General features: G+C 45.6%; 1 protein-coding gene across 1 annotated transcript; it reads right to left on the reverse strand.

Annotated features, from left to right (window-relative positions):
• Window positions 1–161: 161 nt before the first annotated feature.
• On the reverse strand, window positions 162–12,288 carry LOC120747673 (uncharacterized). Its single transcript, XM_040053696.1, is given in 5 exon segments — window positions 162–305; window positions 9,355–9,478; window positions 10,322–10,427; window positions 11,894–12,081; window positions 12,083–12,288. Coding segments are annotated over 5 exon segments (768 nt in total).
• Window positions 12,289–21,956: the final 9,668 nt, after the last annotated feature.

A 21,956-nucleotide genomic window follows, 5' to 3' on the forward strand; every position in this document is an offset into this window, starting at 1 on the left:
GCCCGGGTATGCGGGGGCTCCCGGGAGGCGTCCATCTACGTCGAGGTCGTTTTCCCAGAGCCGGAGCTGGGCTTGTCCCGATACAGCAGCCAGCGCCTTGCCCACCCAGCGCTAGCCCTCAAGGGAATTCATAAGAGCCCTGTAACAAGTTATTTTGGACTCTAACTCTTATGTAGTCGGGAGTGGTCTTCTGCTTTCGCTGCTACCTTCCTGTTGGGTGGCGAGGAAAAGAGGCAGCAGCAGTGATACTGGGCAATCTCTCTGCCATTTTTCTGTCGTTCGATTAAGATCTTGCGCTGATAGAACTACAACAGGGATAACTTATCAGGCTTTGTAGCAGGCTTGAGAGAAACAACCCATTTCCCGGTCAGATTAATCAGAAACAGCATTCTTAATGATCAATACAGGACATTCAGTGCCTGCTCTTTCTTCAAATGCTTTCATACCCATGCACACGTTCATACACTGTTCATACCTGTTACAATATTTGTCTTGCCAGGCTTTAGAAGGCCTCCTGTTTTAAGCTATGGTTGCTCACAGGAAAAAGCAAACACCACAATTTCAACCCCCTGCCAAAATTAATTGACAAAGATGCCCACCTAAACCCAGAAAGTCATTCTTATTTAAGACACAGATGTGTGGGAATATTTGGAGCAATGCTACTACGCTGTCTTAAGAAAGAAAGTAATGTTTGCAGCTTTCCCAGCCTCACCAGGTGTTAACCTTTCCTGTCCTGCTGCTCTCAGTCCCTCGGTGCACAAAGGAGTTCCTTTTGACCTGTAGAAATAGAAAGCTTCTGCTGCCTTCAACAGATCTAGCCTAACTTGTAGCTGGGGTCTGGAGGTCAGGGCAGTGTTTCTTCCAGATGGGTAGAGCTGCACTTGGAGACACCTTCCCCACCACTGTGATTGATTTAGTGCAGCCTTTTCCCCTCTCAACTATCCTAAGCCCCTTGGCTTTTCAACAAAATTTCAACTTTACCACTACCTTTACTTTTACCTTTCTTTCTATCTCCTAGGATCAATCACTATGTCTTAAATCACTTAAATTTCCCTCTGCCAGCCTTCCCCTTTTTGTTCTCTCTAAAACAGGCCAGCAACTAGCCTACCCGTTGTTTGAGACTGATGTACCTACACGTTTCGCACTCTTTTTGTTTTAATGAGAAAATTATGTTAGCAGCTTTCCTGTGCTCACCTGCCTTCACTATAGCTGAGGGGATTTTAGAGGGAAGTCCAGAGAACTGCCCGCTGCACAGCTTAAAATGAATTTACCCAGAAGTGCCCTGTAACATCAAAGCAACAAAAGGAGGGAAATCCCAGTGAAATCTTCCTGCTCTTATTTCATGAAAACAAAGGGGACTTTTGGGGGATATGAGCAATATATTATAGTAACTCACATTTTCTGAGGTAGAAAATATCTGTGAATGTTATTACTTCTTCAGTGGGATGGAGAAACGTAGAGAAGAAAGAAGAAAAGGATGAAAGGGTCTGGAAAACAAGAGGGCTGCTTCGTTGGAAGAGAGGGAATAAATTAGAGCTGAGCAGGGAAAGGATGGTACTGAAGTAGTAGGCAAAGACCAGAGGGAACCTCAAGGCAAACAGAGGCAAATGAAAAATACTCCAGACAAACCAGCAATGGTGGAAGATTCAAAATATTTTTATATTTAGAGGAGAATAATGCACAAAAATCCCCCTCTGCCTTATTTTGTGTTCTAATGCCAACTGTTTCTTTTGACAGGAACCTGGCTCAGCTCAGCAATTTTTGCAAGTTTTACAAGGTTCTTTGTACATTACCTTCTCTGGAGCTGGTAGTGGCCGAGGGGACACGGACTCTCTTCTATGATAAATCCTTTGAAGTTAGTGAGAAAAAGAGCAAGTAGAGAGCTCTTGCCCTAAAACCCAGAGAGGTCTTTGTTCATCTTTTTTTATTTATTTAGCTGTAATACACCCTGCATGCTGGTGGAAGAAGCAATTTAAAATTCCTTCTGTCAGAAATGAGGTCTATTCTTCGTTCTTTCCTCTGCCTTCTGGGTGGACACATTCTGCTATTAATATATTTCTTCATTCTTCCCTTGATTTCTGGACTACTGACCTCTTACAAGCAGAGCCATTTGAGCCACTAGCCAGCGAAACCTGTACAGGCTTAAGGCAAATATATGATTGTGGTAACCCTAAAACCCCCTCTGGGAAACTTCCAGGCTTTGCTTAGGAAGATTTACCATAGAGGTTCCCTGAAAGACAAGACTTCCTTCATGGTGTCTCGCAGAACTACTGCCAATCTACCCTGGATTGCTTCCCTGACTGGTCACTTATCCCTGCCCTCCCCAGCTGTTCATCCCTCATACCCCTCTATATAGGGTGCCTTGCCCTCTGTGCCATCCCTGTGCCCTCAGATCATTGGCCACTGACCCCATACTTAGCCCCTGAGCAGCGCATGGTCTGGGTCTTCTGTCCTTGATCCCTTCGGCGAGCTGAAATGAACCTTGTTGGAGAACATCACAGAGGAGGCCCTTCCTGTCTTTCCTCCACTGAGGCAGGTATGTGTGCATGGACTTGAGATGGCTGTTCCTGGGGCCTGCTCTGAGCGGCTTCTGAAGGAGATGGTTCGAGAAGGGAGCAGCATTTTCACAATCCAGCCATGCTGCTACACATGATGCAGTCGATCCACGTTGCCGTTATTTAATGGCGAAAAGGAAAAAAAAGGGTGAATGGAGTCAGTGGCGCAGATTCCAGTAAAACCAAACACAGTAAGTTTTGCAGGATGTACTGCCTGCTGGAGGTTTTTATCAGAACATCTGCTCTGCTGATTGAAATCCCTTCTGTCTCTGCTCACATCAGTTAACATATCCGCCTTAATCATCACACTCAGGCAGTGCACCTTCAAGCTGTAAGTGTTCAAATGGGTCTACTAGAAGGTCTAACTTGGTCCAGAGGATCTGGCACCAGCTATCCTTTTGCTGGTGATTCAACTGCATGATCACAGTCAAACCACATGTCTCTCTCTCAAGCTTACTTCTATAAAACAAGCAAAGGTTAAATTATTTAAAGTTTGAGATCCTGCCAGTTTCTCCAACAGAAACTGCACAAGATTTCCCAGCAGAGAAAGTTAGCCCTGTAGGTGGGGATAAAGGCACAAAAAATTTCTGGGGTCCATGTCAGTGTCAGTTTATCAGTGTATAAAGGGAGACTGGATTGAGGAAGAAAAACACAAAGGGGAGAACAAAGGCATGGAGTGGGTGTGGAATTGGAAGAAGAACGTGACCACGGTAGTGAAAGTTTTAGCCCGTAACAGGGCAGACAAGGGGGGCAGGGGAGGACACACAGATAGTACATTCTCTGCTGCAGCAGGTGGTAGGAGCTGGGGAGTCCATAATTTTTAAGGTTGTCATCGATGTCTGTGTGCTCATTAATGCATTGTAAATCTCATCAGTCTGGACAGACACCTGGAAATTGCCTGGCTGACAAAGCGGCCAAGGAGGCCACTGGTGGTGACGTCCTGTGGGTCTTACACGAGAAATAACAGTATTTGGACAAGCAGGCTTCTGATTATCAGGCTAAAGATGAGAAATTGGAAGAATTGTTAGATGCTGAAAAGAGTCCTGAAGGATGGTGGATTACACCCAGCAAACAAGCAATGATTCCCCAACACTCTATGAGGAAAATCACAGTGGAAGAACATATGGTAACTCACTGAGGAATAGAATCTGTGGTAGAAGTAATGAAGCCTCAGGTTTTGAACATAGGAATGACTGGTATCATAAAAAGCATCGTTAGAAAGTGTCAAACACCTAAAAACAATGCACATCAAATTAGATAGTCTACACCTGTGATTGTTAAGAAAGGAAATTGTCCAGACTATTGACAAATAGGTTTTACGGACCTGCCATGGCAAAAGGGCCACAAGTATTTATTAGTACTGGTAGATACTTTTTTAGAACGGCCAAAGAAGCTTCTTCTTGTTGCACTAACAAAGCTGATAAAGATTTTGGTGAAGAAAATTACCCTGAGGTTTGGAGCGTGAGTGGGAATGTCACCAGACAGAGGTGACAGAATGTCACCACACAAAGGGGGTTGTGCGTATCATGCAGCCTGTACCTTCCAAGTACCTCAGCCAATGGGGAAAGGGAGAGGGTGATGCAGCCAGAAAATTAGGATAAAAAGGAGGCTGTGCTCCCCAACAATTTGAGAGACCTCAGGGGACATTCCCCATGGCCTTTCTCTTCATTTGAATAAAGTTATAGGACTCCTCTGTCTCCTTTTGGACATAAACCTCTGGCATAATGAATTTATCTGCACATCCTCTAGCACTGCACCTTCTTTTACTCATCGCTGGCCAGCCTGGAAGTGTGGAGAGCAGACTTGGGAATATTTCCACATTCCTTTCTCTGGCCCTTTGAACGACCTCTTTCTCCAGGAGAGGAAAGAAGAACTGATATCTGGTAGCAAGTTCCTTCATCAGTCCCTTTCAGCATCTTTTCTTCCAGCAACCACAGTCAAGGTCCACTGCTGAACAACCAAAGTCATTTCATCATGGAATATGATATTAAGAAGGCTTTTGGCGCCATAGGTATTGAAACTAATGGAGATGGAGTTGAATGCCTGTGGGTAAGAATTAAGGGGAAAGCCAACAAGGCTGACATCCTGCTGGGAGTCTGCTATCATCCACCCATCCAGGAGGAAGAGGTGGACAACTTATTCCATAAGCAGCTGGAGAATGTTTCAGGATCATCAGCCCTTGTTCTTGTAGGTGACTTCAACATGCCAGACATCTGCTGGGAACTTCATACAACAGAAAAGAGGCAGTCCAGGAAATTTTTAGAGTGCATGGAGAACAACTTTTTGTCACAGGTGGTGGGTGAGCCCAGCAGGGGAAGGACGATGTTAGATCTATTGTTTGCAAATAGAGATGGGCTGGTGGGAGATGTGGTGGTTGGAGGCCGATTGGAGCAGAGTGGTCATGAAATTATAGAGTTCTCTATATTTGGGGAAATCAGGAGGAGCACCAATAAGACGCTTGCATTGGATTTCCGGGGGGCAGACTTTGGCCTATTTAGGAGACTTATTCAGAGAGTTCCTTGGGAAGCAGCCCTTAAAAACAAAAGGGCTTAGGAAAGGTGGGAGTTCTTCAAAACAGAGATCTTGAGGGCACAGGAACAGACTGTCCCTGTGTGCCAAAAGATGAGTCAATGAGGTAAATGTCCAGCCTGGATGGGCTAGGAGGTTTTGAAGGAACTTAGGAATGAAAGGAGGATGTATGAGCTTTGGAAGGAGGGTCAGGTCTCTCAGGAACTATTTAAGGGGGCTGCTGGAGCATGTAGGAAAAAAATTAGGGAGGCCAAATCTCAGTTTGAACTTAAAATGGTGACTTCTATAAAGGATAATAAAAAATGTTTTTGCTAATATATTGATAGTAAAAGAAAGGGTAAAGCCAACCTTTCTTCTCTCTTGGATGAGGGAGGGAACTTAGTAACTGCAGGTGAGGAGAAGGCAGAAGTGCTTAATGCCTTCTTTGTTTTAGTTTTTAGTGGGAGGACGACTTGCCTTCAAGACAACTGTTCTCTTGGGCTGGTAGATGGTGTCAGGGAACAGAATGGTCCCCTCATTACCCAACAGGAGGCAGTCAGAGAACTGCTGAGATGCTTGGATATTCATAAATCTATGGGCCCAGATGGGATCCATCCCAGGGTGATGAGGGAGCTGGCAGATGAGCTTGGGAAACCACTCTCCATCATTTACCAACAGTCCTGGCTCACTGGAGAGGTTCCAGATGACTGGAAATTGGCCAGTGTGACACCCATTCACAAAAAGGGTGGGAGGGAGGATCCTAGTAATTATAGACCCGTCAGCCTGACCTCAGTACCTGATAATGGAACAGTTTATACTGAGTGTCATCACACAGAATTTGCAGGATGGCCAGGGTATCAGACACAGCCAGCACAGGTTTAGGAGGGGGAGGTCATGTTTGACCAACCTGGTCTCCTTTTATGACCAGGTGACCCGCCTGGTGGATGCAGAAAGGGCTGTGGATGTTGTCCATTTGGATTTCAGCAAGGCCTTTGATACTGTCTCCCACAGCACACTCCTAGATAAGCTGGCAGCCCATGGCTTGGACAGGAGCACTCTGTGCTGGGTTAGGAACTGGCTGGATGGCCAGACCCAGAGAATGGCACTGCATCCAGCTGGCAGACAGTCACCAGTGGTGTCCCTCAGGGTCTGTGCTGGGGCCAGTTCTGTTCAATATTTTTATTGATGACATGGATGAGGGCATTGAATCTTTGATTAGTAAATTTCAGATGACACTAAGCTGGGAGCGTGTGTCGATCTGTTGGAAGATAGGATGGCTCTGCAGAGAGACCTGGAGCTATTGGAGGGATGGGCAGAGTTGAACAAGATGAGGTTTAATAAATCCAAGTGCCGAGTCCTGCACTTTGGCCACAATAACCCCCTGCAGCGTTATAGGCTGGGGACGGTGTGGCTGGACAGTGCCCAGGAGGAAAGGGACCTGGGGGTACTGGTCAACACAAACATGATCCAGCAGTGTGCCCCGGTGGCCAAGAGGGCCAATGGCATCCTGGCCTGTATCAGGAATGGTGTGGCCAGCAGGAGCAGGGAGGTCATTCTTCCCCTGCACTCGGCACTGGTGAGGCCACACCTTGAGTACTGTGTCCAGTTCTGGGCCCCTCGGTTCAGGAAGGACACAGAGACACTTGAGTGTGTCCAGAGGAGGCAACGAGGCTGGTGAGGGGCTTGGAACACAAACCCTGTGAGGAACGACTGAGGGAGCTGGGGGTGTTTAGCCTGGAGAAAAGGAGACTCAGAGGTGACCTTATCACTCTCTACAGCTCCCTGAAGGGTGGTTGCAGACAGCTGGGGGTTGGTCTCTTTCCCCAGGCAGCAACGGACAGAACGAGAGGACACAGTCTCAGGCTGCGTCAAGGGAAATATAGGTTGGATATTAGGAAAAAGTTTTCATAGAAAGAGTGATAAAGTACTGGAATGGTCTGCCTGAGAAGGTGGTGGAGTCACCACCCCTGGATGTGATTATAAAAAGACTGGATGTGGCACTTGATGCCATGATCTAGTTGAGGTGTTAGGGCAGGGGTTGGACTCAATGATCTTGAAGGTCTCTTCCAACCTACACTTTCTGTGATTCTGTGACTTTGGATAGGGTGGTTGTAATTGCTTGATACCAGAGATGGGGTTGTTGGATACCGAAAGACTATTTGAAAGTCCAAAGAGGAAAACCACATTGCTGGTGAGTTAATATTTTAATGGAAGACTCACTGAAGGTGTTTTCCCTTCAGTGAGTGGATTAGACATCTCTCCAACTAGTGAATTAAAGAACTTAAATCCAACAGCAAAATTCTGTTAAACAGGGCATTCCTTTTTTACAGAACTGGCAACTGGGAATTTTTTGCCATGTGCAGGTGCCATGAAACACAGTTCCCTGGGATTTAAATACATTATTGCACTTAGGATTTCCTTAACTGCTCCTCCCAGAGTCTGCCCAGCCATTGAATCCAAGGTGTCTTCTCCAATGTTGTCTTGTGGAGCAGGGCTGCCATATAGTCTTTTACCCATTATTATTTTGATTAGTGGGCTTCGTTACTGCATCAGAGGGTCTTAATTACTGTCTTTATCCCTGCCCTCTGGATGACTCGTCCATGTTGGCAGCTCCCAGCACATACCTAATTCACTCCTGCTGACTCCTAGTTTTTTATCTTACTGTACTAAGTCACTACTAAGATGCTACATTTGCCTTTAAAGATAATCCAAAACTCCTCTTATCTAAACATTTCTCTATTGAATTTGCTTCCGTAGCTGAACAAACCTCTATTCATTAAGTTTTCTGAGGTGTATAGGTCTCTGGAGTTATTTCCTGCTGGTTTAAGTCCAGCTATTTCTTAATTTTTTCGGGTATTTAATCTTGTTCCACTGACACTAAGCTAAACATGGATTTAAATAAAAACAAAGTACAAAACCCCCCACATAAATTCTTTAGCTAACTAGGGGCCAACTCCTTACAAAGTTCGGAGGACGTCAAGATTCTTGTCTACATGAGATATAATTCCTTTTCACTAGGTGCTTGTCACAGGCAGTGCTCTGAGCTGAGGCTGGACCGCCCCAGAAGCTGTCAGAGGAGCCTTTGCCAATACATTGTAAGCGCATCTCTGAAACACCTTCTGTAACGACACACAGAGCTGGAGGGGAGCTCTCCCAGATCAGGCCATGAAAAAAACCAACTTTTTTTCCCCAAATACCCATCCTGGCCTAGTTCAGCTAGTCTTGGCCCATCCACAGCAGAGATCCTTCTGCCTAATATCTCGTGGGACGCCAAAGAGCTTCTCGGGACATGTCCCCTGCTCACTGGCTGGTCTAGCTTGACCTCTGCTGGCCCTCACAGGCTCACCCATGCTCGCTCCAGGTGCCACACCAGGGACACACAGGCTCTGACCCTGGTCCAGGCTGGTGGCTGGCACTTGACCTCTCTCACTCAGGCCTCCCCAGCTGGTGTCGCTCTCCCTGAGCAAACAGAAAAATATCTTAGGTGACAAACTGGCCAAAACCCCCATGCCGTTTCCCTGAGCTGTCAGTGGGAAAGAGGGAGGGGCTGGGGAGAGAAAAAAGGTGTTTTAAAGGCTTATTTTACTTCTCATTATCCTCCTCTGACTCTCTTAATAATAAATTTACCTTTTACCTTGAACCTGTTTTGCCCTGTTTTCTCCCAGCCCTTATTTCAACTCATGAGATCGTAATTTTATTTTTTTTTCCCTTGCCTCTGCTCAACTGTAGCAGGAGAGGGTGAGCAAAGGACTTTCACGGGTGCCTGGCATTTGGCCGGTGTCAAACCACAACAGGTTCCCATCTACAGCACAGGAGCACCAGGAGCTTGCAGGGAAAACAGGGAGCACATGGGAGGTCAGAGCAAAGCCTCTAGCAGGAGGGATTCCCAGCTGTGACCAATTACTTGTGGATGCCAGTAGCCCTCCAAATCGCCCTTCTGTCTGCACCAGGAGGATGGTAGGGCAGACCCTTGTGGGGAAACTTCTGTGTGAGGCTGCTCTTTACAGCACCCAAGCTCTGCAGGGCTTCCCTGGCCTTGTCCAGAAGGGACATCTCATCTGCCCTCCAGGACATTTCCAGTGCCTCTTCCATGCCTTTGCAATTAAATAACTTTAACTTTTCTGCCGCACCCTCCAGGGCAGCAGTGCAAAACATTAAGCAGTTTTTCCTGACTGCTGCTAGAGGATCACACGGGGCACACGTTGTGTCATCTACCCAGTGTGGCTGTCCCATGCAGCAAAGACCCCTCATGGAGCATGTGAATAATCACTAGAAGCCTTGAGTGCTTTACCTCATTTTGGTAAGTGAAGTGCTGGTCTTCTGGTGTGTGCAGGCTCAGAGTGGCTCTCTCACCTAGGTCTTGCTGTAAGTCTGTCTCCTTTGCAGGAGTTCGGGGTGCACCGTCTGTCTTCTGCCTGGGGAAAAAAACCCCACACCATCAAGTAGTCACAGGATGCTTGGTATATCTGTGAAAAACGCCAATTGCTTCTTTTAAAATTTTAAAAGTTTAATAGTAATAAAATGGTTATAAAAATAGTAATAGAATTAGAGTAATAAAACCCTGGACAATTAGGGTTAGGACAATATGAGACAATAAAAACAAAGTTACAGACGTCTGGGTGCCTTTGCGGGCAAATAAGCTCTGAAAAAAAGGATGCCTGTTAACAGAGGATTAACTCTTAAAAGCAATAGCCTGTTGAATATTCATACATCTCATACGTGGTGCATAAATTCCATTGAAACAAAGGATTCTCTCTGGTCAGTGTCACTTTCTTCCCCTTAATCCCTAAGTGTCTTCAGGGCTGAGTGAGGCAGGAGAAGTTAGTCTCTTCTGATAAGGCAGTAATAAATTCTTTTATTCTGAAAAGATTTACGTCTCCTGTGGCTGCTATCTCTTTGCGAGTACTCCCTTCCTCCCTTTAAAAAAATATCCCACATACACAGTTTCTATTTTAACTACACAAACTACATTTTAACTACAAAACTGCATTTACCATACTATCAAAATATTAATACAGCACTACTAATCAATACAACATAATACATATAATAAATATCTTGCGTAGAGCCATATAATGTGCACTTTTCACATATCCCTTGTCATTTAGAGTGAATCGTGCTATTTTAAAGACACTGTTACTAGCTGGATGGGTTTCCAGAACAGTTTTATAAAAATACCAAGAAGAAAGAGAAAGGCAAATTGCAAGATAAAGAGAGGCAAGGCACCTAATTTGCAAGAAAAGGGAAACTATTCTTACTTGTTCTGTATGCTGTTACTTAGTCTCATGACACGATAAATCAAGACTGGTGAGAGCAATACAGCTATTAATATTGATGTGATGCTGACTGCACTCTTCTGAACATCTGCAAAGAGAAACCACTAAGTTCACACAGAACATGAAGTGATGCCAGTGTGTTTCTGCTGTCCTCTTCCAGGGGCTGGGACCGAGAGCGCAACACTCAGCATTTTGTGCTCATTTATTCTTTGAGCAAGAGAAAGGAGGAGTGTAACAATACAACTCTACCAAAGATGAAGCATTATTTTATGTTTTTAAGTACTGATAATGTCTCACACTTCCCTGGTATCAGATTGTATCAAAACCCAGAACATTTACTCTTGATCTGTTTGTTTCTTTCTCTGAAAGATGGTTTATCACAAGAGAAGTGTGTCATCCTTCCTGACACATATCCTCCAGCAAGATAATCTATGTGAAATGTTTTCCCCCAACATTTGTCTGCCAGGACCCTACTCTGCTTGTATCCCCCCATCTGTGTGCACTGCTCCTCTACACAAATCATTATGTGGAAATGTAGACTGTGTATGCCCAAATGTACATATTTATTCCGTATTTATTCTATATATACACACATCCACCACACATCCACAAAGGTACCACAGGGGGGAGTCTTCTGGAGTCTTTCAAATCCTGAAATCTTCACCTAACATGAGATCTGACCTCACAAAAAGTTGTCTAGCAAGACCTACATGAGTACAAGCTGCCCTCCCACAACTGTACATCCTTCCCTAAGTGCTCCCCACTACATGACACAGCTCCACACAACCGCAGCCTACCTTCCCTTCCTTTTTCCAGGTGAAGTGCCTTCATTTTCCTTCCTTGTGGATGGTCCGGGAGGCAGAACCAGGCATGGAGGTGGTTGGCAGAGAAGGTAAGTCTGCTTGCCGCTGTTCCTGTTCCATTGGTGTTTTGGATGTGGTGTCTCCTCCAGGTCATCTAGCTGTGTGATGTCGGGCAGGCTTTCCTGTTGCTGAGCACACTGCAGTGAGGAGACCCTCAGTGGGCAGGAGGGAATGGAATTTCACTCTGAGCTCAGAAGTTGCTGGCAGCAAAAAGAGAAGGTGCTTTTTACACTCTGTGGTGAAATTTACAGTCAAAGCTGGGTGGGTTTCTCTCTCTGTACAAGGTTTTTATCCAAAGCATCTGTTGGCTTATTTGTCTTCAGTTTGCCTGAGGAAAGTGTTGCCTTGGAAATGGAACAGATTTTCCAAAATGATGTTAGAGTGAATGTAAAAGCAAATCTTTACTTGAAGGCTTTCAGGTACACATTATGGCAAACCCCACGCATGATAGAGTAATTATTCCATTTTTATAAGGTCTGTTGATCAATATTCCTTTCAGATATTGTCCAATTAAAAGGACAGTTGGTTAGGTAATAATTCTGGTCTGGCAATCTGGACACTGTCCACCGAGGAGATGCCGCTGCACGGAAAATATGCACGTGGTGGATAGTATAATGACATCCCTGCCTCCGGAGTGCATCAGACCCAAACTGAGTGCCAGAAAGAGAGAAGGTGTTAGTGGAAAACTTACTTTGGATGTTGAGGTGTATCTCTTTGCTGAAGGAACCGTGACTGAACACGTTGAAAATGCGTCTGTAATAAGAGTCCTCCTCAAGTGTGAGATTTTGGAAGGTAGCTGAGGCCTTTGGGGTTGCTCTAGTGAAACATACCTTCTGAAATGACCCTATTAGCCTCATCCCGTGTATTGGGCTGGAATTCCGTGTTCTGGAAGGAAATCTCATTTCTCTTCTGCCAGGTGACTTGCAAAACATCCATCGAGAGCGGGAAGTTGCAATAGATATTTGCCTCTCTCCCAAGGGCTGCTACAGTGATGGCATCAGGCTGGATGGGTTCCCTCAGAGCTAGGAACAAAGCAAAGTCCCAAACCAGGGTAGGAGGAAAAGCGATTGACTCAGGGAGGGCCATCGTGCCTTGAAACATCCACTCACGCCGCTCCCATCTTACTGGAGTAAGGAATTCCAGCACCAGGTGTCCTCAGACGCCCTGTTGGCACAAGCGGCCGTCGCATCGTTATCCTCTGGTGCACAATTCCATGGAGAACCCCTTCCGCGGAAGGAAGGCGGCCTGGGAACGGAGGGCAGGCGGGCTGTTCAGCAAGCACAGCGACCACCCAGCAGAAGCAGCTGTCGCTCCCGAGGGCGCCCTGCTCCCCTCCTGCCAGCACCTGCAGGGCTGCGGGTGTGAATGCAGAGCGGCCCAGGGCACGCCGCAGCCAGGAGGAGCATGGAACATGCCCCGCTCCAGCCTCTCCTCAGAGCAGCGTGCACCCCCCAGACATGCACGCTGGAAATGCAAACCTGCTCCGTCCCCTGTGCTGAGGAGTCCAGCAACGCCAACAAAGAAAGGGAATGTACAGGCAGAGCGTGCGGCTCGTGAGCAGAGTGCCCTGTGCTCCCTGTGACCAAGCCTTACCCAGTTTGGCTGCTGCTGGCTCATACCTAGCTTACTAGCTCCTGTCCCAGTCACCGAGTTGTGTATTGTAGTCAGCATGGTGTCTGTGTCTCTCCGCTTGCCAGGAAAGGTGCTGGTGCTCCAGGGTTACGCTGGTGCGGGGAAAGGGTGCTCCACTCACCAGGAACCTCCACAGAGCAGCAGGTGGCAGACTTCAGCCCAGAAGAGCTGGGGGAAAATCACTGTGGGACAAAGCAATTGCCCAGTGTGATATATGTCCTGAAGTTAATTCGTGTTAAATGTTATAATATGTAATTCATTCTCTGTAAGATGTAAGTTTTATTTCTATTTGAGTATACAACAGATTAACTGGGACTGAGACAGCACAAAGGGGGACACGAGGAATTCTTTTGCTAAAAGATTGCACAGGAGGGACACGAGAAAACTATGCCAAGAATTACACGAAAAGGGACACGAGAAAACTTCTGCTGGGAATCGTTAGAAGAGAACAAAATGACAGAAAAGGGAGATGGAGAACCCGGAGAACCGAATGATTACATCAGATCGATATCTTATCTGTCCCTGTTCAGCATTAACATCTCTGCACCGTACCCAGACACAGCAATCATGACATTGTTCTCTGGCACAAATCCCTTCAACCCCACCAGAACCTGAACATGAATATCTAATGAAGATACCTCGGAAGGGGGAGTCTTGGAGTCCCAAGTTTCCCTCAGCAAACCAGTGTATAAAAATCGTGCTCACCCAGTGCCAAAACCCCGGGGTTCCACGCTGACCTTTTAATTGTGGCTATCGGAGACTGTTATTTTGTCTCAAAATAAAATTCTAAATTTTGATTTATTGAATTTGGTCTATCATATTTATTACACCAGGAAAGCTCATCCCTTTCCCCACTTCCCTCAGAGGGCAGCTGGGATGCCTAAGGGGACTACAGAAGACTTTTCCCTTTTTTAGAGAGCTCTTTGGTGGCCAGTCAGCAGCACCAGTGTCAATCATTGGTCACTAGCTGCCAGAGATGAAACAAAGCAGGAGCCACTTTGTTCTTTCTTTGGTTTTCTTTCTCTCCATCGGCAAAGCCTGGTGGTGTCCCTTGTTCACCCCATCCTGCCCAGCTCTGCTACGAGCTGTCAAAAGTATTTGCAACTCTCAAGGTGTAAATTTGTGATCTTCCTGGTGTGTATGGGAGGTGTCTGATGGAGACAGATGGAACAAGGGGCCACAGGCAGCGACAGACCCTGCTCCCTTTCTCAGGAAAGGGATAGTGGGCAGGGAGGTGCTGCCTGTGGATCATTGCCTCTGTGAGTGCCAACACTGGAGTTTTCAGGAAGACCACTTTTGTCCCTTGGATCTGGCACGAAGGAGTCATAAACAAGAGCAGGAGATGATTTCCCATCGGGAGGGCAGCGTGGAGACACCTGCAGGTGCCAGTGCTTTGCCACAACCCACAAGCAAACCAGACCCACCAACTGGATTGTGAAAGGAACCAGTGCAGGGACAGGTTTGGCTGAAGTCACCTCACCCCAGATGCGTGATACGATTCCAGCAGGGGAAAGCCAGGGCTGTGGTGGTGCTCCTGGGCACAGAGGTGATGCTCTTTGCAGAAGGGGTTCACTGTAAAACTGCACAGTGCAGCTCCTGCCCCCACGGCAACCCACCACTGACATCAAGCACCACGTGAGGTTCCAGGTTGTACTTACAGCAGGACACCCACTGCACCCTACACAGGCTTTCTGCAAGAAAGCGAGAAGGCTGTTTTAAAGGAAAAATGGGAAGCAAATACCAGTCCATGTTCATCTCTGCTGTTTATGAGTTTTTGACTCTTCACTCCATTAGGGGCAGCAGCATCATGTTCTCTAGTTCTCATAAGCTCTACGATTTCTTACAGTTCCAACCCATCCCTTCTCCCCGTTTTGTAGATGAATTCCATACAAGGGGAGATGGACTGCAGAACATCTCCCCTTGCACCTCCACTAGATGAAGAGACTCCATCCAGCCTCTCATTTCTAGCTACAGCAGCAGCTCACACTGCAGGCAAAGAGCAGGGCAGTGAAACACCACCGCAAGTGTGGTGCCTTTCCACAGGGCCCCTCAGGGGTTTTCAACTTCTCCCCGCTGATGCCCAGTCCCTTCTCAGCCTCCTTCTGCTTTGGGCAGCAAGGAAGAAGCATTTTGGGCTAGGAGTGAGCTCCCAGGGGGGCTGGCTGAGAGATGCTCCAGAGCAAACTCTATACACGGAGCAGAGAAAATAATGACAGCTCACTTACGTCCCCTTTGCAAGGGTCCAAACTGCAAATGAAATTCAGGCTCTTTAGTAACAGACTCAGAAACAAACAATCAGATTTTGGCAGAAGGATCTCATGATGAGAAAGGACAGGTGTGGAAAAGAGAGGATGCAGCTCATGTTACTGAGCTCACACAGGGAACTTTCCTGGCTTAGAAGGGCCGAAGAACCCATGGAGGTGAATGTGCTCAACGCACACGGGCAGATGCAGGAGGGCAGCACGTCACTGCCCCAAGCAAACAGTCAGCGCAGGTAACACTAAGCAACCAGCACAAATACCACTGCAACCTCTGTCGTGCACCCAAGATGCAAGAGACTTAGCAGAACAGATCTGCTCTTTTCCATCAGTCCCCAGAGCCTGGTTGGAGATGGGAAAGCAGTCGCAGGTGCAGGCATCGGTGGAAGGTTACACATGTAAAGAGTTTTGTGGAGGTACAGCTTCAATTTCTTTCCTATATAAGAGGAGAGATTGGTGCAGGCATCTTAAATAATTACCAGTTCTTCCCTTGTAGAAGTCCTTCATTGTCCAGGCAACAAAATGGGCTCAGATATTTTGATTATAGCAAGAACCTTTGTCCTCTGAACATCGCTGGATTTTTCACTTGGGCAAGGATCCTACTGGCCAGCTGCATGTTGTGGAGCAAAACTTACATACGAAATAACAACATAAAGAAATGGCACTAGCATCTCTAGAAGGTCCTGGCAACAGGTCAGATAGCAGAAACAGAATCTGTCCAACTTGTTTCCCACATGCCCCTACTCCAGATTTTTCGTTTGTATAGTTGCGGAACTTAGCTGTTTTTCTCTCTTTCTCATTTATCAAAGTTGCTGGAAGATGCAGTTGTTTGTTTAAACAGAGCTGTCCCGGGGGATGGTTTGTCCAAGCCAGACCTCCATGCTTTTAAATTTTCAAATGAAGCAGTGTGTTTGGGCTGTGAGTACTGGAGTGTGTCACCTTGATTACTTAATCTTTATTTTCTGAAGGGAAAAAAAAGTTTCAAATTCTGCCTAATTGTCCTATGCTTAAGTTGAAGAGACAACTTTCTGGGGGCTTCTCTCTTTCGGGCTTTAATTTTGCTATTTCTGCTGATGCCAAAGAGAATTCCTGATGAAGAGAAGGGCAGTTCATCAGCAGCTTTATAGCACTGTATTTCCTCCCCTTTCTGATGGTTCTTGTTTGTTGTTCTCAGATTTGCCAGAGACCGGGGGGGGGGCATCCTTCTCCCTGTCACAGCCTGCAGAAGGGGTGAGGAGGAAATGGAATGTTGGCTCACTCCTGGCTGCACACCCAGACTCCAAGAGGGGGAGACATTTGACTAGAAAATGCCATGAGAGCAGGTTATCGCCAGAAAGGTTAATTTCCCTCATTTTCTGTTGGTAGCATGTACACTTCAGTTAGGAAGTTACGGGAATTTTATCAGAAATCAGCTGAGGAACACAAAGTGATATCCAGTGCCAGATACCTCCTGCAGCATCAGCTCCTTGCTGTGCTCAGTCCTTATCCTCCCTGGCTGCTTTACCCATAGCCAGCCTCAAGTCATATGCTGGCCATCAAGGGACAAAAAGGAGTACAAACTGCTCCCATCCATTGCTAATTAGCTCTGCAGGCTTCACAAAACAGGACATTTGCTCGTAGTCCTAAGGGGTTCTCCTTCTAAGCGCTCCTCGAATTAGTTTTGCCAAGTGTCTCTGTGGCTTGGTTGTCCAACCGCCCAAACTCCTCAAATTAATTCTTTGCTGGTGCCTGCAGAAGTGACAGGCCACAGAGAGGTACCTACAGATTGCCAGTAGCATTCATGTTCCAAAGTAAATTTTGGGAAAAGTTTTACTCCTGGAAGCAGCCAAGGCTTAAGCTTGTGTTTTTCTAACAAATTTTCGACTTGAGAGTTTTCCTGGGAATATTATTTCCCCATATGGCTCCACTTTGAGATCCTTCCCATGCCTTTGGTCTCTCTGTGTGCCCTTTTTCTCTTTTCTCTCCTCCCCAGGTCCCACTTTCCAGCTCAGCCCTATGACAACCCTGGCTGGAGAAGAGCAGAAGGTGCCCAGCAGAAGAGGGGTGATCCAGGTAGGTGGACAGCATCTTCAAAGGTGTGGTAAGACAGAACAGTATCAGGGAGACAAAACAGCCTTGAAACAACCGGGAGAGGCAAAATAGGTGGCTGAGTCAAGTGACAGGAGTACAAAGGATAAACTTGTTGTTTGAGGCAGAGATACTGCACTGTGTGATAGTCAGGTCTGGATCCCATGGACCAGAAAAAGGGCAAAGAAAGAATAAATTGCTAAGGGGATGAAGGAAGCTGTAGAGAATCAAGTAGGGGGTCCCCAAGCCCTCTTGCTCACTTTTCAGGAAAAACATCTGTCTCACTGTGGATGACTGATGCTGTTTCTTGGCAGTTTCTGGCTTCAGTTTTTCCAGACCTCCCAACCCATGTTCGTCAGATCCACAGCAGACTGATACAGTCATAAACCTGAGACTAGAGGAATTAAACCTGCACAATGATCACAAAATCCTTCTGCTGGGCCAGAGCTCACTGGAGAGCCTGGTACATCACCTCCTTTTAGCCTGGGCTGTTATTACCTGTGACCCAGGATGTGGCCCCTTTTTATTTTGCATCCTAGTCAGAAAATTCCCACCCCAGTGGAGCCTTCAGGAAGCTCAGCACCTTTTCTCAGTGATGCAGCAAAGGTCTTGGTTTCCCTGAGCAGCCTGAGCTAGATTCCAAGAGATATCTTCCAAATGTCTTGATGTGGTCGGAAATTGTTACAGTACAGACTTTCAGAAAGAAATGGTGAAGTTGTATACATAAATACTGAAGTATTGAGTGGACAACTGACACCTTCTTTCTGTTAATAAATCCTAGAAAGCAGGCACCCTACACTTAATATGCTTAAAATTAAACCATTCTAAAGTAGGTATGCGAAGATTCTCAGAAAACTACACTAGGACATTTCCCCTTTTTCCTCTTTGTGTATAGGTTCTGGTATTTAGAGAGAAATCTGCAGCAAGCAATGATATTTCTTGTTACTCAGATGATGGGCAGCAAAAATCCACCACAATGTCTTTTATGAAAACAGCTACATTCCTGTAAACAAGGAAGGCTCAAATTGTTTTCTTTAAATGGAAATGTAAGCCTGGGTGTTTATGATGAAACCTGGGCTTTCTGTAATTTACCTAAAGGATAATAGAAAATAAAATATTCTGATTTTAAAAAAAAGGGTTTTTTTCTTTTTACTAAGAAGTGTAGGACTTTTTCCTGCAAGGCTTTCATTCCATCTTAGCCTTTCATGAACAATTTCAAGTGCTCTTTTACTAGAGCTGCCTTTTCCTTAGGGGGGGCCAAGAACCATGGCTTCTGACACCTTAGGGAAATTAAAATTCTGTATTGTGTAGGGCTCTTAGACTGAGGATTCTCTCAGGAGAAATTTCAGGTAGCTTTTCTCAAAGTTGAGCAGACTACAAGAGAGTCCATCCACAAAGAGTTGGACAAGTATTCGGTGCTCCTTTCACACATATGTCCAAAGATGAAAGCAGCAGAGATATGAGAAGGCCCTTTGTATGGCTTCCAAAACCATGAGCAATTTCTGGTGCACTGAGAGTGAAAACAAAAAATACACTTGATTTGTATCTGCCTGGCTTGATAGCCTCATTTAAAAAAGAGAAAAATGCAATGAATTAGTGCAACTCTCTTGTTTCAGCTGATTTCCAGGGCTCAATGCTGAAAACTAAACAAAAAGCAATAGGTCATGTTTTCTGCCATGTCTGATTTCATAAGAAAATTTACTGGTGTGGTGTTCAGATGAATCATTCCCCCAGGGTCACACAACAGAGAATTGATGAATGATGCTTTCAAAGGTCAATCACCAAAACAAAATTTCTTTTCACAGTACAAATTTAATCCCATGCCTCTGCCAGCACTAGTTTCAGAAGAAAAATCTTCTTCCTATTTCAGCCAGTGCCTGTAAAATATCTAAGACAAACATTTCAGCTACATTTCAAAGTCAAATCTTCAGCCACAGCTGTTGGGGCCAATTTGCTTGCATCTTACTGCTCTCTTAGAACCAGGAATCCAGTATCTAGGCAGAGAAAAATGCCATCACAATACACCTCTGAAATAGCTTGGCATGCCAAAACAGAAGCATGGACATTTTATACAGCCTGCAGAACCTTCATTTTATTTATCTGTGTATCTATCTCTACTATTTAAAAGGACACTTCTTACATGAGTCGAAATGTTAACCCAAACCGGCTAACATCAGGGTCAAAGGATCCCAAAGCTGAGAGGTGCTGGCTACATTTGCTTTATAAAGAGAGACACATTACCCAGAACCAGTTTTATCTAAGTGAGAGGCAAGCAGGAAGGTTGCATTCCCACTTGGCCTTTTCCCATCAGATAGGAGAAATTATACCCTGCATCAACACCACTTGGCCCTACGCTGGAAAAAATGCAGTGACACAAAGTGGCCAGAGGCAGAGTTAGGTGAGACTGAAGATTGCCCAGCCTCAAAACAGGCAAAAATCCTAGGCTTTTTTTTTTCTTTTTTCTTTTTTTTGTGGTGGCAGTAGTCGCTCAGAATATTCCCATAGAATTTATTTTGAAAATACGGTCTGCTTCCATTTACTTACGAAGTTAATCTGCTTCATATCACTTGTATTGGAGCAGAAAAAGAGAGCAGTCTATTTCACTTAAATATCCTATCAGCTTTATTTCTATTTCTCATTTCAAGCTGCACACCAACCTCACCTACTGCCTCCACCTACAGCCATGCAGGGCAACAGCAGACAAAAGGTGTTGGGGGTCAAACTCACCCATTTATTAAAATCACACTTTTATTGAAACAAATACTAGGTATCCGTACAAACCCATTTGAAATATAACCTCCAAGGAATTCTTACAAATCGTTAACAGAAGTAATTGGACAGACAAGCACAAATTAATCACAAGGAAATCTCATAACAGCAGTTAGAATGTTCATCATTCATAGTCAAAACTTCTGATTCCCTCAGTCATGCTTTGGTTTATTCCACGAAAGATGGTTTGTATGTATTTCATATTCTTTTTCCCCCCCCCATAGCTATCAGCCATATGGCTGATAGTTAATTATCCATAGTCTGTATTCTTGCCATCACTTCATTGCTGCATGAAGCCAAACACCACAGCAGTAGCACACAGCATTTTATGGCACTGCATCTTAGCAGGTGGCTTTGTACAGCATGAACTTAATAAGTACATGTATTGGTTTTAAGTGTTCTGTGACTGGATGCCGTGTTCTCATTCCAATATCATGAATGAAAAAATAAGTCTTGTACATGATTTTACCTGGAAGCCATTGCATCCCTCACCCAACTGCTGGGCCTATCACGCTCGTACGCAGAAACCTCTAAAAGCTTTAAGAATTTCTACATTCAGCTAAAAGAAAGAAAAACCCACAGACAAACAGACACTTTCTTGACTCCAAGCCCTGCTTTCCCACGCTCCAGATGATCTGCTTGTAGAAAACAATAATAGATAATCGCTGCCATTTTCCTGGGTTTGAATGGGTTTCTCACTGGCATTGTGCCTTTCTCTCTTCCTTCAGGAAATCCTTTGCTTTACCCATGTCCAAACTCCCTGTTTCTTCAAGAGTTGTTTTGGTTTTTTTTTAAATTTAAAAAACCCAACACACCAAACCAACAAAATCTTAGTCTAAACACGAGCAGAAACCTCGTATTAAAACTCAGATAAACTGCTCTAAATTGCAAGTGCGGAGTCTGCAAAATGACAAGGGCTGAGGCCACACAGCCTGCTCAAGAAGGGTGCCAGAGGCTCTCCACCCCATTCCTGCCCTCCACACACCCTGGGAAAACCCTCTTCTCCCCTGGCCTCTTCCCTTATAAAGGAAGAGATGAATGATGAAAAAGTTTGGACAAACCATTACTTCCTCCTTTGACAATTAAGGGGCTATGGAAAAAAAACCCCAAACAACAATTCTAACAGCTGCAGCCAGTTCCCCTTTCCTCTCACTCACCAACTGTGCTATTTCTAGGTGTTAGGGGGGCCTAAAAGAAGTATTTTATAGCAAAGAACAGGTTCACTCATTCTCAACTCACTCATTTGCTTTCATTTTAGTTCACTTGGCTTTTTGACTAGAACTCAGTGATTCATGTAGGATGCCCGTTTGGAACACATGGATGAGGAAAAACCAGATTACGTGCATTTGCTCCGGGAAGTCAGAAGGAGGGGAAGCAGCACGCAGTGCTGGCTTCCAGCATGAGCCAGGTGGTTTCATTTTTCCTTCCCTAAGTCTACAAGAATCCACGAGCATATAGTACATTTTGGGGGATTGTAAGAGATTACAGCTCAGATCTGACCCACTGCTTAGAAGCAAAGCATAGCCAAAATTGGGAACACCCCTTGCCCTGCACTGGTACTTATCTGCCCGTATGGAAGTAGATAAAGCACCTACCTCCTCAGACCTACCAGCCTCCTGCATCCTACTGCACTCACCTGCTACCACCCCAGGACACAAACAAATTGCACTGAACAACCAAGTAACCCTGCCACTGGCCTTTTATTGCCCCTCTTCCTCCTGCAGATGGGTGGGATGCCAGGAAACACAAGGCAGCTGTGACAGATCAGGGACATTAAGAAGGGAGCTGTGGAAACCCCTAAGAGAGAGAAGAAGGAGACACCTATGTGTCTTTTTGCTTTCCAGGAGAGGTTGCTGGAAATTTCACTTGGCGCTTCCTCGTGACTCCTGGCTTGAAGCTTGTTGCTCCTGGCACCTGGGTTATAAGTTCAGGCTGGCTGCAGTCTTGGCCTGATCTCTTGTGCCCTTTAGGGAACAGGTTCAACACCTGCACTTCAGTGTGTTCCACAGGTTTTCTGCAGCCCAGCTC

The sequence above is a fragment of the Hirundo rustica genome, chromosome 2 (assembly GCF_015227805.2).
Source record: "Hirundo rustica isolate bHirRus1 chromosome 2, bHirRus1.pri.v3, whole genome shotgun sequence".
Lineage (NCBI taxonomy): Eukaryota > Metazoa > Chordata > Aves > Passeriformes > Hirundinidae > Hirundo > Hirundo rustica.